This window comes from Danio rerio, chromosome 18 (genome assembly GCF_052040795.2).
Source record: "Danio rerio strain M-AB ecotype USA chromosome 18, GRCz13ab, whole genome shotgun sequence".
NCBI classification, from domain to species: Eukaryota; Metazoa; Chordata; class Actinopteri; order Cypriniformes; family Danionidae; genus Danio; species Danio rerio.
Genome location: NC_141038.1, coordinates 10,195,346 through 10,213,713, shown reverse-complemented (window position 1 = coordinate 10,213,713; position 18,368 = coordinate 10,195,346). Strand labels below are relative to the sequence as shown.

General features: G+C 37.8%; 1 protein-coding gene across 2 annotated transcripts in view; it reads left to right on the top strand.

Moving 5' to 3' along the window:
* grm3 (glutamate receptor, metabotropic 3) overlaps positions 1–4,384 on the top strand; it is a 75,308-nt gene extending 70,924 nt beyond the window's left edge. The window contains exon 6 of one of the 2 annotated variants that reach the window (XM_087292315.1): positions 3,691–4,384. In XM_087292315.1, coding sequence (XP_087148441.1) covers positions 3,691–3,767 — 77 coding nt within the window. In that variant the 3' untranslated portion in view covers positions 3,768–4,384. 2 annotated transcript variants of the gene reach the window in all.
* Positions 4,385–18,368: the final 13,984 nt, after the last annotated feature.

Sequence of the window (18,368 nt, the reverse complement as noted above, 5' to 3'; positions counted from 1 at the left end):
AGGACTCTCAGAGTTCATCAAGATTTTTTGGATTCATCTTTAATGCCTCCTACTTCATCTTTCGCTCAATAATGTTTAAATCTGGTGACTGGGCTGGCCAATCCTTGAGCACCTTGATCTCCTTTGCTTTCAAGGGCTAGATGTAGAGGCTGAAGTATGAGAAGGAGCGCTATCCTGCTGAAGAATTTGCCCTCTTCTGTGGTTTGTAATGTAACGGGCAGCACAGAATGTCTTGATACCTCAGGCTGTTGATGTTGCCATCCACTCTGTAGATCTCTCGCACGCCCTCATACTGAATGTAACCCCTTCGCCCTTTTTCCTTCACTAAACTTGACTGATTTCTGTGAGAATCTTGGATCCATGCTGGTTCCCATACATCTTCTGCAGTGTTTGTGATGATTGGGAAGCAGCTCAGCAGAGGATTCATCAGAAAAATCTACCTTCTGCCACTTTTCCAAATGATCAACTACAAATCAAGTTACTATTTGTTGCTCTTACAACTGAGATTGACGACAAGACTTTTGCCAGGTAGTGTATGTAAATAGGGTTTATTTATAGAATTGAACATTTCAGATGGCATTCTAGTGCCAAATCAACCTCTCAATCACCTTACAACGCCATAGCAACCCTTTCACAACACTTAAGCAACCATCAATGCATCACCATTACGGCTGTGTCTTTCACATTGCATCTTCAGGGTTATGGTAAAATGGGACTCTAATGTGATGATAAACTATATTACATACTTGCTTCATAAGCATGCAAAACTGCAAGCCATAATGGCACGAGTCGCAAAAAACACTGAAAACAGCACAAATTGAAAAACACCCTGCAAAGCAGTTCACTTGTGCTCTGAATACATGTGACACGCAAGGCCAACTGGATGTCAATGCTGAACTTTCTGCAGTGCTTACACAGGCGGTTTGCAGTGATTACAGCCCTTTGATATGCCAATTTACACAGAGGATTTTAATGTCAGCATTGTCACACAGAGCAGTTGTGTAAGAGCCCAGAGGAAAAGTGCGGCCGTTCTAATAAGCCCATGTGTGCACAGAAACCCGCTTCTGCTCTGATGCATTATTCACGAGCACAAAAACAGATCAGGTAAACAGTTTCATCTTTATTTACATTTTATCCATCTAATAAATAACATGACAGACACTGCAAAGAAGAGAAGACACAGCAGAGCAGAGATCACATACAGTCACTCGCTAGCAGAGAAACCAGGGGGAGGAAGGTGATGAGAGGAGAATCAAATCGGGGGGAAAGCATGTCTGGGAACTTTTTGAAAAGTTTGTGCTGCCTTTTAAGTCAAGTTGGCCACATGTAACCCTGGCTGTGTTCTCTGTCACATTCTAACAACTGTTATTATCGCTGCAGTATAAAGCTTGCATACTGCATGTAGTATTTATTTGTTTTTATTATTATTATGCACAGAATAGCTTGATAAATGATGTGTACTGCCTACTATATGTCAAAATGAGCAATTTGGATTTTAAAAGATGTTCTAAAAGGTCTTAACCTGACAGTTTAGTTTATGAATATTTAGTAAAATTGAAACAAATAAAGTGTTGTGGAAAGTTACTTTAGAAAGTAATGCATGACAATATTGAGTTTCTCAGTTACTTTTTATGGCTAGTAAGGCCTTACCTTACTTTTAAGTTACTTTTGTGTTACTTTTTATTATCTAGCTGAGGCTTGCAATTAACATAAAAAAAGTCATTTACCTTTGAAATAATATTTGGGGATAAAGGTATCTGAGAGCTTTCTGACCCCAGAGCTATACATGCCGAATATAGAATATTGCAAGTTTAAAGCCATGTGTTTGCTACTTTTGTACTTTTTGTCATAAGTAAAATCATTGTTCATAGAGACGATAATCCCCTTTTCCTTTTCTTCCATGCGTTCCAAAATAATGGATACATTCTCATTGACTGCATGATTCATAGTGATGATCACTTAAATTAATTGAGAAATGTATTTTTTAAAAGCGAATTAATCAAACTAAAAACTAACTCGTGTTACAGTTTTTAAAAAGTAACTCAAATATGATTACTTACTTTTTTAAATGCGTTACTTCACATCTTACTTAGAAAAGTAATATTATTACATAACGCGCGTGCTTGTTAATGCAATACTGTTAACAACTTCATAATATTTGTTATATTTGACAACGGTATTCTATGTTATTGTTACTTGACTAGTTAAAAATACAATATCAATAAAATAAAACAATTAAAATACTAAAATAAATACTTCTGAATTACATTTAATTTGATTAATTTATAAATTTACAAATATCTTTCTTAAATAAGTAATTTTAAATTAAATAAACTAATAATATTTTTTTTAGTTTTCAATAGAATTTTTGTAAAGGTTTTTGTAATTTTAGTGCAGATTCCAATTTAACGACAAAACAAACTTTTTCCAATGCAACTAGCTTTCAGTCACAGAACATCTTTAGAAATAGATACTACATTTGAATTCATGCAAAATATTGCAAAAAAAATTACAAACTACAACATTTCAACAATTGTTTTCTATATATATTTTTGTTTCTCTTGATTGTTGCTGTTTTTAAAAATGTTATTTAATATTTTTCCCTAACATATAAATTTGGCCTTCTAATATTTAAGCTATTATTATAAGTTATTTTGTTAGATAACCTTCAGATTTGGCTTCAGTACTGACTAATCTACTGTACAGTAAATACATATATTAATGTAAATGAGAGATTTGTGGAGGGTGTCCTCATATATGCTGAGTACTTTATATATGTACAGTTAAAGTCAGAATTATTTACCACCCCTTTGATTATATATATATTTTTTAAGGTCAATATTATTAGCCCTTTTAAGCTATATATATTGTTTTGATAGTCTACAAAACAAACCATCGTTATCCAATAACCTGGCTAACTACCCTAACCTGCCTAGTAACCTAATTAAACTAGTTAAGCCTTTAAATGTCACTTTAAGCAGTATAGAAGTGTCTTGAAAATATCTAGTTAAATATTATTTACTGTCAACATGGCAAATACTGTTTGTAGTATGTTAATAATATTTAACCATACTTATTCAACCTTATTATGATATTTTACTAATAAATGTATATTTTTTTTACATGGGTAATCTAAAAAACATTAACTGTATTACAATAGTATTTACTATATTGATTTAGATATTTATTTTAATAAAAAAAACTATATATGTATGGTCTGTGGTGATTTTGGGGCCCCTGTTTTGACATGCCCCGATATTTGTGCTTATTTCAGCTACTTATTACATAGTATTGGCCAACATGGAATTTTTTGTATTTGTATTTTTTTGTATTCAGCACAAACTGTGCTACAATGATATGTAAGAAATATTGATGTACATGCTTCCATTTTTTTTAGAAAAAAAATATTTGCGAGGTTAGTAGGTGAAATAAGGTCTAAAAAAATAATAATAATACTGAAATGGCCGGAATAAGACTTTTGAGTAACCAGTCTTGTAAGCTAAAATATTTATTTCACGATTATGTAAAAATTAATTTGTTTTCTCAAATCAAAGAAAATATTTCAGTAATTTACATTTTGAAAAGTCTGTTTAAAGAATTCTATGTAAATAATTTAAAAAGAAGCATGAGATAAAATGCTATAACTTTTTAACATCCATCTAATTACTCTTTTGCCGTTTCTTTTCAAAGCATCTGTGAGTGCCCACTACGTTCCAACGGTCTGCAACGGGAGAGAGATCGTCGACTCCACCACCTCCTCTCTGTGACCCCGCCCCTTCCTCCAGACTCCTCCTCCTTAGCGACTGTTAGCCAATCAGCACACATTGTGCTCTGCCCAAGAACTAGGTCTGCCTACATTGTGTAGAAAGCGTGTATGATTACGATGAATATTAAATTATTTTTAGGGCTTGTTGTAAATATTAACTGACATTGTTGTAGAGAAACAAAAGAACAAAAAAATCCTTTATAGAAAGATTTTGGAACCTTTTGTTTTGATAGCTTTATTATGTATGTTGTAAACGGCCATGATGTGATGATGTAAGACGCAAAGCAGTTTCTGATTGGGCCATGGTTGATAGAAACTGATAGAGACGGCTCCGCCTGCAATACTGGACACAATTTGTGGTCGTTTTTATTTTGTAGGCCTCATTGTAATAATCTAAACTCTATGTATTTCTATGTTGTACATTTTGTACAGAATCTTAACCGATGGTTTTAACAGCACAAGTCGACAGTATTAGAGTCTTCGCGAGGTCCAGAGGAGGAAAACCATCGAGTGACTTCACGTCGTCTCATCACAGGCAGTGTCTTGATGCCAGAGGTTAAAACATCGTTTTTAGTAAACTGTCATGACACCTGAAAGCATATTACATTGACTGCATCTCATAAGCTTCGTTTGCGGATGATTGATGTTGCAACACAGATATATGCAGTGTTGAGATGGTATAAATATATATATATATATATATATATATATATATATATATATATATATATATATATATATATATATATATATATATATATATTTATATATATATATATATATATATATATATATATATATATATATACACACATGTTATAAATGTTTACATTGCCTGTGATTATTAGAATTTTTCAGGGACAGAGAGTCTTGAAGATGAGCATGTAAGGTACTGTGAATCTTGCAAAGTCAACATATCCTTCTTTTCCACCATCATGGTGCCGCTGCCAGTGTTGTCACATTCTTTGATAATTTGATGAAACACAAAGGCATTTTATAAGGACAGTTAACTTCAAATCAAACAGGTTGGGCTGTTTGTTCACTCACCCTCAGGTCATCCAAGATTTAGGTGACTTTTTTCTTCAGTGGAGCATTAAAGGAGATTGTTTTAGCTTAAATAGTGGGGCTTGATTTTTGACAATCCAAGTCAATGGCTATTGGCATTAAGAGAATTAAAAAGATGATGTGACGTTGCATTTTGAATTAATTCAAAAATGAATATAATTAGTACTGTCATCATTTCAAATGCAGTAAATGGTTAAACATTTCTTTATATTCCATGGACCTCTTTTTATTAAAACTGCTGTAATAAAATTTCTAGTTAAATCTCAAAACTGTCCTATGGTGTGACTGTCTCAAGGATAGTTTGTAAAATCCTAAAATCATTAATAAATACCTCAGGCCTAATTTTACAAGTGGCTGTTTTAGTAAATGGCATTTCTCTATCCATATATGTCTTCAAGAGTTAACACTTAGATATTGCTTGACAACTGTTAGCAGGTTAGGCATGCTGTCCCGGGAGAGAACCCTGAGCTTGGAGATAGTTGAGCCCAGGGCTCCCGCCAGGTCCATAGAGCATGTGAGGGGAGTACGAGATCAGGTGGTTCTCGAGAGCTCCCCTTTTTTAAAGGAGGAAAGGAGGAGAAAGGGGTGGATGGGGGTTTCTTTGGAAAACGAAGATAAGGGAGTAAATCTAGCTAGGCTACTTATAGTGAGTTAGGATAGATCTGATTGACTAACTAATGAGTGTAGATGGGAGGCCAGCTGCAGTCAATCAAATCACGTGCTGACACTTTAGGTTGATTTCAAATCAGCCTATTCCACTGAAAACTTGAATTCAAGAGCTCACACTTAGATATTGCTTGCTAATAACAGCAGCAGGTTTGGCATGTTGTCCTAGGAGAGACCCATGAGCTCGGAGATTATTAAGCCCAGGGCTCCCGCCTGGTCAATGACCATGTAAGAGGAAACAAAAAAATGTTGTTCTTAAGAGCTTCCCCTGGTAAAGGAGGAAAAGGGGGAGGATGAGGGGGATTCATCAAAAAATGAAGATAAGGGAGAAATGCTAGATGGGCTACTTATAGTGAGTTTGGAATAATTCGGTTGGTTTACTAATGATTAAAGATGAGAGACCAGCCGCTATCAACCATATTACGTGCTCCTCTCAAAATTAGGGTGTGAAACTTCACTTCCATTCAAAATCATGTGACTGAAGCCCCCTGTTAAGCCCATGATGTGCACCTGTTAAGTTTTTATCCCAGAACTGTTTATGCATTTTTCTTTTATGTAACCACTATAAAATTGTTAAGCTTTGTTGACCTTTGGTTTAACAACCTTGTTTACTGAAAATGTCTAACAAGTCATAGCGAAAACAATCCTATTTTTTAAATAAAAATTAAATAAATAAAATTTAAATAAAAATTAAATAAAATAAAAAAATTTTGCTCCGTCACACCATAGGACATTTTTACGGTATTGACTGTATTCTTCAATGAGGAAATGTGCTTGTTTTTTGATTGTTTTAGATCTTCCGATTAAGTTGCCTATGGGAGAAATTACTAGAATTAATAAACGCAAGGTCTTAGAAAGGACATGGATGGAGGGTGTCTCCACCAATATACACCAATTACTGAAATGTCCCCACCCATAATTTAAAAGCCTTCAAAATAAAATAATGCTCTGTCAACCCTTATGACCTAGATGTGCTCAAAGGGTTAAATCCATAGACACGTAGAATATATAGCAGGGATAAAACTTGCATCACATGCCTCTCTAAATTTCTGTATATTCATACCTCCTCAGAGCCAAATTGCAGAAAAATCATGTAAATTTACTTGCAGCCGGAGGTGCTTCATTAAGTGGTACTTGTATTATTATGCGTTTAAAACCTTTTTGGGGATGTACATCCCCACCAATATCAAGAGCAAACCTACACCCTTAAATAAACAGCAGAAAACAGTCAAATTACTTGCTCTATAAACAAGTGTTCATGACTATCCAGACAAAGTAGAATAACATAATAAGAAAACATCAAGCAGCAGAAAGAGCTGATTTTAACATCAAGAAATGAATGGAAGTGAATGGAACGGGAAGTCTCAAGCTAAAAAGAATCAAATGGCCATATCCGCTTGTACCTGAGGAATAAGGGCAATAGTAAAAAAAAAAAAAAAAACTAAGTGAAAGAAATGACCCATTATAAATTCTCAAACATCAGAATCTTTTCATCAAAAATTGTTTTACCAAAAAAAAGAGATAATAATTTACTGGCTATTTGTCAACTACTCATGGCTCCTTATGAAACATTGAGGTCTTAGAACATTGCTCAATCTTTAATCCACTGCCCATTGACACGCTCAGGACTGTTTTCCCATGGATGATGTTATATAATAGCAAAAGTTGAATTTTCAGAATAATTACGGCAGACTTCAGTGTCATAGGATCCTTCAGAAATCATTCCATACACTGATTTGGTGCTCAAGAAACATTTCTTATCATCACCACTGCTGAAAACAGTGAATATTTTGTGGGAAAACTCTGGCACCGGCACCATTTCAGTGGAAAGCTATTGATAATTGGTTGCATTTTTGATGTGTGAAATGCTTTGTGATGCAGTGAATGTAAAATGTATTCTGTTGTTCAATATCGGCTTGTTGTGCCTTATCATTTGTCCTATAGTTTTAATAAGAGAGGTTCCTCAGAGTCTTTGGGCTGGAAGGGGCCGGGCCATTTTTTACAGATGTCTTTTTTTACATTTCAGAGGTTTTATACATTTCTATGTTTTTTCGGTTGGTTCGAGAGAGGGATGCTTGGTTTCTTTGACAAGCTGACGATTTACAGTACGGAGAGTTAAAATGTTAAAAGTTTGTTTGCTTGTTACTAGCTTGCGGCAGTCGTGCTGCCCCAAGAGATTTCTGTACAATATCGCGTTACCTAATGCAAGTGTCAGACTGTATTCATGTCATTGTAGGATCACCCATTGGTGGCCCATCATAAAGAGACATAGTAAACAAACATGTAACAGTAACCCAAGAAATGCTACAGCATTCATAATTCATTGGCATGGCAGCAAAGGAAATCATTTGTGTGTCGGGTTAACAGTACCGAGAGGTGAGCGTGCACAGCAGGAATGATTCAATCAGATGACGGACAAACATAAATCATAAATCAGTTTTAGTCTTCCAATGGAGACGGAGTTGATTACAGGAACACAAAATATGTAGTATAACTACAAAACCATACAATCAATATGCAGTCCATATTTATGATTTGCTCCCCCAGATTTTCTTCAACAAATTAGTCATTTCTCTAGCTGAAAAATGGAATTAGAGATTTCAACAAACCCATAACCCTGATGAAATGCTGTTCCAAAAATAAATTAAAGTATAAGGATTCAAGCCATGTTTGACATTCAGTAATACTGATTAAAACATCCAAGTAACTGAATAATAACAATCTTAAAAATAAAAATAATGAAATGAAATATTGCATAGAAATTGTTCACACTGATCAACTAACCATTTTAACAGCTGCAAAGCACCACCCTGAAAACCACCTTAGCCACTGCAGTAATGTAAAACATATTTAAATAAATCAATGCACTCTATCAAATACACAGCAATATGTGGGAAACAAACATCCCAGAACATCCCAGACACTAGATAGTAAATATTACATTTATAAATAATACAATAATAATTAAAAACCCACTCAGAAAACTACAGGATCTACAGAGCAACATGCTAGAAATACTTTCTAGCAAATGCAAATCAACACTCACCGACCCACATATAAACATGCTCGAAAACAGCAACAGCACCACCATGACTTGGAAACCATAACACCCCATCAATTGTACAGTACATTTTTAAAACTCATACCATAGCAACTGCTTAGCAACACCCTGGAAACTCCCAACAACTAGCAACTGGATATTGTAATTAAGTGGAGGGGGGACGCAGATGAAACACCCTGGAAAACACCCACAACTCCCTAGCAACTGCATAATGAAATGTGGATGGAAAGGCAAGCTGCTGCATGATAACATTGTTAAAAAACAACTCCTAACACCCCAGCCTAAAAACTGAAAAGCAAAATTCGGACCTGATCAACAACATATTATCTATAGGACCAAATCAACACCTCAACACTGGTATAGCAATGCCTTAGAAACCACAGGACCAAATCAATTGTACTGTAAAATTTTAAAATTAACACAGAACACCATAGCAAAGTCATACACTCCAGCACCAAGAATATTCGAGTGGTTCCATAGTAAAATAAAAAGCGCAGGACACTGCTCTTTTAGAAAGTCAGTAAAAAGGCAGTGCAGTGTGCCTTGCGTTTTCACACCTGAAAAACACATATGGTGTGATCAGGGCCTGAAACCACTTATCAATTGCTTAGCAACACCCTAGAAACCCCCCAACAACACATTAGCTAACAACTACATACCCTAGTAAAATAGAGGGAAAAGCAGATGGATCACTCTGAAAAACTGCCTAACAGTTGCATAATAAAATGTGGGGGAAAGCCAAGCTGCTACTTAATAACATTGTTTAAAAAACAATTCATACCACCTTGGCCTAGCAACTGCAAAGCAGAATTCTGAAAAATATATTAGCAAATGAATAGCAACACCCTGGAAACCACTAACAATACCTCTACAGAGTAACAAAAAACACCAACTATAGTAAATACACAATAATATGTTCAGAAACATTCTAGTTGCTAGATCTGAACAAATAAATAAATAAATAAAACATTCAGAAAACTATAGGACCTGAAGTCAAAAACTCAACCACTGCATAGCAATGCCTTAGAAACCACAAGATCAAATCAATAGTACCGTACAACTCTACAATCAACACAGAACACCACATTAAAATCATACCTGTACAAATCAGCACCATTAGAGTGGCTGCATGCTCTAAGAGGCAGTGCAGTGTGCCTTGCATTTTCAGACCTGAAAAACACATCTGGTGTGATCGGGGCCTAAAACCACATATCAACTGCTTAGCAACACCCTGGAAACACCTCAACCAACACCCCTAGCCACGGCATACTGTAGTAACATGGTGAAAAAGCAGGAGGAATGCCTTGGAAAACATCCACTACACCCTAGCAATTTCATAGCCATAAGATGCTGTGTAGCAACTAAAAATATATTAGCAAATTAATATGAACATTCTGGAAACCACTAAAATACACCCAATTAACTTACAACATGCCTTAGCAGCTGCACAGTCGCATCTTAAAGGCATCTTCGCAACATCTTTCACAACAACTGCATTTAGAACTAAGCAACTGCATAGCATTGCCCTGGAAACCAGTACTGTGGTGGTCACTTTTAACCAGGATTTTAGACTATATAAAACCCATTCACGACCTACAAAACAAAGGGTAGCAGCAGAAACAGTCTGTATGTAATCTGGACAGAAAGTTAATAAGTAAGTGCATGCAGGGAGAAAAACAGCATGAGGTTATGTAAAGCAGTTCGCTGCCCCATAAACTCCAGCACGATGCTCAGCAACTCTGTGCTTTTGTGGCAAGGCTTACACGACACCCTCCAAAAATCTGCACACATCCTCTTTCCTCACGATAAGTTGCTACAGGTCCTCGTTCCAGCCTTAGCCTCTTTAAGAATGTTTTTGAGGGAAGAAAAAGTCAAATGTGGCGGTTTCGTCTGAGTGGCTTAGAAACGGTTTAGGAGGGGGACGAGACTGCAGTCTGCGCAGAAACACAAATGGAGAGCGAGCCTCCCTCACCCCACTGCAGCAATCTCATTCAAGTCAGAGTGAGGATCCAGGGTCTTACTGCAAAATCAGCCGTCTGTGTCTAAACGCGTCACTGCGTGAGGAGGAAGTTTAAAGCCAACTTTCAGAGATCTGCTCATGTGACAGAAATCTTTACACCACAGTGTGAAATGCTTATCATGTCTGTTTGGAGTGCTACAGTAAATATGGTATGGTTTATAAAGACTTTGGTAGTTAAAGAAAGTGACAACCACATCCTTTAACAGGAGTGACTACTTTACACTTTACAAGAATCACGCGTGAATTTGAAGGGCATGTTTGGTGGATTGGGAAAAAAACTACAAGACAAGACTCTTATAGAAAAATGAAGTAATTCACCCAAAATTAAACTGTCATCATTTACTCACCATCATGTCATGCCAAACCTGCACAGCTTTATTTTCTGAAACTCAAGAAGATATTTTAAAAGTATCCCTTCTTTTTTTATTACACTGAAGGTCAGTGGTTCTGTTGTTGTTTAGGTCACCCCACCAGTTCTACTCACACTGCTCCAAGCAGGTTTTGACTTGGTGACTCCAGTATGGAGCACCTCTAAGGGGTTAGTCACACCGAATACAATTTCCCATTCTGAGAACACGAGGTGCACCGCGCTGCCTTTTTGTTAACAAGAAAAAAAGAAGTGCGCTGTCCTTTTAATGTTGCTAGGAAACCACTGGATCAGCTGCATATTGTGCGCTAGCCCTGATGTTGACATTGTTAGAATTGAAATATATTACTTAGTTCCTTACTAAAATATAGTACTTTGTTACTTACTTCCAGGTCAATGATATTTAGTCGCACTATGTTGGCATTTTCTGACATCTCATTTTTACGAGATGGGTCGTTAGCTCACCACTCAATCCCCAACCTGCAGGACCAGGACATGCACACATACACTATGGACAATTTAGCATACCCAATTCACTTAGGTCTTTGGACAAGTGAGGGAAACCAGAACACATGAACACAGGGAGAACATGCAAACTCCACAAAGAGATGCCAACAGCCGGCAGCTAGCTCTCTGCAACTCTCACATGGTCGCCCACTGAATCTAACCAGGGCTGCGCCTGGTCAAAACCTGGATGGGAGACCACATGGGAAAGCTAGGTCGCTGACGGAAGTGGTGTTAGTGAGGCCAGCAGGGGGCGCCCAACCTGCAATCTGTGTGGGTCCTAATGCCCCAGTATAGTGACGGGGACTCTATACCTCTCAGTGAGCACCGTCTTTCAGATGAGACGTTAAACCTAGGTCCTAACTCTCTGTGGTCATTAAAAATCCCAGGATGTCCTCTGAAAAGAGTAGGGGTTTAACCCCGGCATCCTGGCCAATTCTGCCCACTGGCCTCTGTCCATCATGGTCTCCTAACCCTCCCCATATCATAATTGACTTCATCACTCTGTCTCCTCTCCACAAATCAGCTGGTGTGTGGAGTGGGGTCTGGTGCAAAATGGCTGCCGTCGCATCATCCAGGTTGATAAGGAGATTACCCCCTATGTGTAAAGCGCTTTGAGTGCCCAGAAAAGTGCTATATAAATGTAAGGAATTATTATTATGATTATTATTATTATTATTATTACTGACCCAGCCAGGGCTCGAACCAGTGACTCTCTTGCTGTGAGGCAACAGCGCTACTTACTGCATCACCATGCCACCAAAAATATATTGAACAATATTGTAAAAATCCAGATTTGTGAAGACGTACATCTCTGGATAACCCAGATCAGCAACTGCAATTCCCTCCTCCATCTTTAAAAGTCTCTGTAGGACCTGCTGTCACCTCAACAGAAACCTCATCCCTGTTTTCATTTGATTGGAGGATGAAAAAGACACGACTGATGTAGTGTGCTTTTTCCACTAAGAGTTGACTTTTGTCAACTGCAGGCACAATGGTTAAAACGCGAGACTTGCGAGGTGTATACACAGTGCGCAAAATGCTCACGGCCATTAGTAAACCCTTCTAAAGATACACCTCTCAATGCAAAGAGTGTTCAGTGTGATCAGGGCGTAATGCACCTCTTGAGGTCTCACTCCCATTCGGGTAACAGCACCTTTGTAACCCCTCCAATTCTAGAAACAGCGTTTAAAGTAGGATTTGAATGGGAGAATATGCTTCATGAGGCCTCAATTGAATCCAGGTTTAAACCCTCTGATTCTACTTGCACATAAGTGGGATTCAAACCTGTATATCAGACATGGTTGATCTCTGTTGCACATTTTTAATCCTCACTTCTATCTTGTAACAGTCTCACTGAAACTAATTCGACCATTTGAACTAGGATGTGAACCAGTACATATGGAATGAGGCACATCTAAAACACCACCTGTGTCACACTTTCATGCAGCAACAATTTAATCTCTCTGGTTCTACTCACAGAACTCTAAGATTTAAACCTCTGTCTCAGTAATGGGGCACCTCTGAAGCACTTTGTAACCTCACTCCCATTCAGGCAATACTGTTACCCCTCTGGTTCATTTTGCACAGTTCCTGTGAGAAAGCCATCTTCATCATGGGGCATCTTTAATGCACCTCAAGGCCTCACTCCCATATGGGTACCGGCCTCTCTGTATCCCCTCAGGTTCTGCATCTACCAATTCCAGGTGGAGTGCAAATCAACATCTCTGCCATTGGAGGCAAGCATGCCAACAAGGACACTAACTAGCCTCTAGTTCACATTTCGAGGCCTGGGGAGTGAGGTGTGCTTCCATAACTCATTCAAGCTGGCCTCAGTTTAGACCTTGCAACAATCTTCATTCTATCCCCTTTTGGAGTCATCATAATAAAAGAAGATCATGCAGGTTTGAATTAGCATTGGGGTGAGAAAGTAATGACATGATTAATTTTTGGGTCAACTATCCCTTTAAATGTCCTGGCAACAGCAGTAGTTGCCAAATAGGTAATAAATAAATTAATAAAATAGTATAAGTCTTTTAATGTGGATACATGCATGCCTGAAGAGAAGGCCTCCTGTATATGGAATGTGCCCATTTATACAGTTTTTTTTTTTTTTTTTGGAAGTGTGTAAGAATGTGTTAAATAGAGCTGAGAGTATTGCAGTATTACTGAAAGCATTATCAAATTAAACAGTTAAACACGATGGTTATGTATAAAACCATGTCCACACCAAAAATTCCAACTGATGAAAACATGTTTACAATAAATGTGCATTCAAGTGTTTAGTCTGCCTCTTTAAATGCGCAATGAACCTCAGAATACATTTTCTGAAGTAGTTTCTAACAATAATGTTCCCATATAAGATTCCTTATTAGTTGTAGTAGGGAGTTCCTTTATAATTGGGATTATTATGGTTGCCATTTTTGGTGTGAACAGGTCTTAACTATATAGGAGAGGCATTCAATTTCGTACAAAACTGACCCCAAGTGGCATTGGGAGTTTGGGAATGAGACCATTTATTTTTCTGTTTTATGTACAGGACAATTTACAGTCACATCTGTTTGTAAATAGAGTACTGTTGTTAATCCTAAATACTGAATGTGTGACTGGAGAAAAGGTATGTTGGATGTATCAAAAACAACTTGGGATGATTACAAGGTTGTGTTTAGATTTCTTTAAAAATAAAAAACTCCTTCAAATCTGTCATAGAGGTACACATATGTGGGACATGTACAACAGGAAGGCACTGAACTTCTCGATTTGAACACAAGCAATAGAACAGTACTCATGGTGCAGTGTGCAATAAAAAAGGACATTATTACATCATAATAAACAAATTATATGATGAATTGTGCATTGCTTATTCATTTGGAGTTTGTTGTATCACCCTGAATCTACACTCAAAAACACTGAATCTACACTCAGGATAAATGGAGATTGGAGCAATGGGTTGGACTTCAGTTTTTAGGAGGCTATTCAAACATCCTTAGCCTTGTGATTTATTAATTTGATGTATTCTACATCCTATTGTATTTTTTTAATATCACCTTCAACTCTAAACCTACCCCATACAATAACCTATTGTGTGTGTGTGTGTGTTTTTTTTTGTTTTGTTTTTTTGACATGTACACCTACCCAACCCTAAACCTACCCTTTACAGTAATGCAAAAACCTAATTATGTTAAGTTATTTAATTAAGCACGTTCAGCAGCCGCAGCAGTAAAGCCCCCTTCACACGACCAGTGACCAAATGACTGATGAAGTGAAAATTCATAAAATTTTACCTTCTGGCACTCTGATAGAGCACATGCAACAGTATCTTGACCACTTGATACAACCAAGGTCTGTAGAAGAGCATTACTGAACACAAAACACATCCAACCTTGAAGCAGATGAGCTACAGCAGCAGAAGAGCACTCCAGAAGCACTGCTGTAAGAAAAGAGCAGCAAACTGAAGCAAACACTGGACAATTGAAGATTGGAAAAAGGTAACTTGGTCTGATGAGTCTTGATTTTTGCTGCATCATTCAAATGGTAGGGCCTGAAATTTAGTTTTCAGTGTAATGTGTCGACTTTGCGCATTTGGGTACCAACTGAGTATTGTATAAACACCACAGCCGACACGAGTACTAGTCCTGACTATGTCCATCAAACAGTATCCATATTTTGATGGCAATTTTATGCCATCCCACACAGCTCAAGTAATTTCAAACTGGTTTCTTGAATTTGATTATGAGTTTACTACTCAAATGACCTACAGCAGGGGTGGCCAATCCTGTTCCTGGAGATCTGCCTTCCTGCAGATTTCAGTTGCAACCCTTATCAAACACACCTGTCTGTAATTATCAAGTGGATTTCAGGTCCTAATTAATTGGTTGAGGTGGGTTTGATCAGGGTAGGAGCTAAACTGTACAGGAGGGTAGATCTCCAGGAACAGGATTGAGCACCCCTGACCTACAGAGTCAACAGATAAATCCAATAGAGCACATCTATGGCAAGTGGTAGAATGGGAGTTTTCCATCATGTGTAGCAGTCATGCTATTATATCAATATGAACCAAAATCTTTGCAAAATATTTCCTTTACAAAATATTACTTGCTGAAACTATGCCATGTAAGGAGTGAAGTACATACAGGCAGTTATCATCACATAATACTGGCAGGCCGAAAAGCTTAATTCTGCTAAAACAACCACATGGTTGTATTTTATCTAGCTTATTACATGGCTACTTGCCACAAAATGTAAAATTAGTCACAAAACATAGCTCTGAAGCTGTAATATATAATTATTTACGCACAAAAGTTACTGAAACAAAAATTTCTAAATTAAAATGATGGAGCTTACACTAACGTGTTATTCAGTCACAAGATGGTGCCAAACAGTCAAAAACAATGGAGTAACAGAAAAATTTTAATATGGAAATATAAATATGGATGTAAATGTATTGATTGAGTGGCGGCACGATGGCTTACTGGTTAGCACAATCGCCTCACAGCAAGAAGGTCGCTGGTTTGAGTCCCAGAGTTTGCAAATTCTCCCCATGTTTGCGTAGGTTTCCTACGGGTGCTCCAGTTTCCCCAACAGTCCAAAGACATGCCCTATAGGTGAATTGGGTAAGCTAAATTGTCCGTAGTGTATGAGTGTGTGTGTGTGGATGGGTGTTTTCCAGTGCTGGGTTGAGGCTGGAAGTGCCTAAGGGACTAAGCTGAAGGCTGAAGAATGAATGAATGAATTAATTAATTAATGGTTAAAAGAATTCAAAGTACCCACAAGTGCCTGTGTTATTAAGTTTCAAGGGTTTTCTGGGAATAACATACCTTGGAGGGTGGATACTGACCAGAATCAGAATCAAGGATTCCAAAGAGCTCCAAAGGTGAAAAGTGGTCTAACCCACTAACACAAGGCATACTTAATAAAGTTGCACAGCATACATGCAAAAACACCCCAGCACACCTTCTCCACACTTTCCAGTCACCATGACCGTGATGGATTCAGATGTCTTACAAGGACGAAGCAGGTTAGCATTTCTTCACTGCAATAAAATAACTTCCCCGGGTGTTCTCTCTTCCACTAAATTATTCTGCTGACATCCAATCAGCTGGCTTCTGGCTTTCTAAAGAGGACCAAGCAGCGGAGATTATGAGCGAGGAAAATGGAATGCAATTTTTGCCAGGGATTTTCTGGCCAGAATAATACATCGGAAGTGCTGAAGTGCTGAAGCCTTTGAAAACCCTTTCCTTTTATCAGCCACATGAGTTCGTCTAAGAGAGAGAGAGAGAGAGAGAGAGCGAGAGAGGACAGGTGAGAGAACAGCATGAATGAGAGCGGTAAAGTGATGGCTGAGGGATAGAGATAGTGGAGTTTTTTTTTTTTTTTTGGTGAATTGTGCACATCACACTTCCTCCGTCCTCAGTGGAATTCTAATGGCTGTGGCACGGAGTCAAGGCTTTCATGAGAGATATCAGAACCGCTGCACTTTTCCAGGTTAGACACGACCTCCTCCACCTACAACCACAATATTTCTGAAGCCCTGAGAGACGAGGTGGCATGGGAACGAGTGAGAGTCGGAATAAAAGATAGTGAGATGTGACATTCAGAGAGAGCGAGAACTAATGAGGAACGTACAAAGCTTTTGCAACACTGCTGCAGCATTACTTAAAGCAATACTTCACCCACAAATGACAGATCTGTCATCATCTACTCACCGTCATGTTGATCTATGCAGTTATTTTTTGTCTGTGCAGCACACACACACACACACACACACACACACACACACACACACACACACACACACACACACACACACACACACACAAAGATTCAGAAAAATCTTCAGCTTGTCTAACTCATTTTAGGCATGTTTAAAACAATAACAGCAATTCAGTACCACTACAGCTATGGCTATTGAGGGGAATATATAGTATATGTGATCCTGGAGCACAATACCATGTGATAATGTTGCTCTAGTATATTTTCGGCAAGAACCAAAAATTCACTTTTTCATTATTATTTTTTTTTTATGTTAAAGTATTATTCCAAAATGGAATAAATTAATTTCCCGAAAATTCTATACACAATATCCCATAATGACAATGTGAAATATTATTTTGAAACTGTTGAAAATTTAATAAAAATAAAAAACCTGAAAAATCATATGTACATAAGTATTGACAGATTTTGCAGTGAAGCTCTAAATTGAGCTCGGGTACATTCTGTTTCCACTGATCATTCTTGAGATGTTTCTGCAGCTTAATTGGAGATCACCTGTGGTAAATTCAGTTGATTGGACATGATTTGAAAAGGCATTCACCTGTTTATATAAGCTCCCAGGGTTGACAGTGCATGTCAAAGCACAAACCAAGCATGAAGACAAAGGAATTGTCTGTAGACCACCAAGACTGGATTGTCTCGAGGCACAAGGCTGGGGAAGGTTACATAAGAATTTCTGCTGCTCTGAAAGTTTCACAGCACAGTGGCCTCCATCATCTGTAAGTGGAAGATGTTTGGAACCAACAGGACTCTTCCTAGAGCTGGCCGGCCATCTAAGCTGAGTGATCTGGAGAGAAGGGCCTTAGTCATGGAGGTGATCAATAACCCGATGGTCACTCTGTCTGAGCTCCAGCATTCTTCTGTGGACAGAAGAGAACCTTACAGAAGGACAACCATCTGTGCAGCAATCCACCAATCAGGCCGGTATGGTAGAGTGGCCAGAAGTAAGCCACTCCCCACCTGGAATTGGCCAAAAGGCATCAGAAGGACTCTCACACTATAAGAAACAAAATTCTCTAGTCTGATGAGACTAAAATTAAACTGTTTGTAGTGAATGCCTGGCGTTACATTTGGAGAATTTTTTTTTTAATATAATTATATAAAAATATAATTCCCAAAGACAGGAGTGCCACGCTTGTGGCATCGT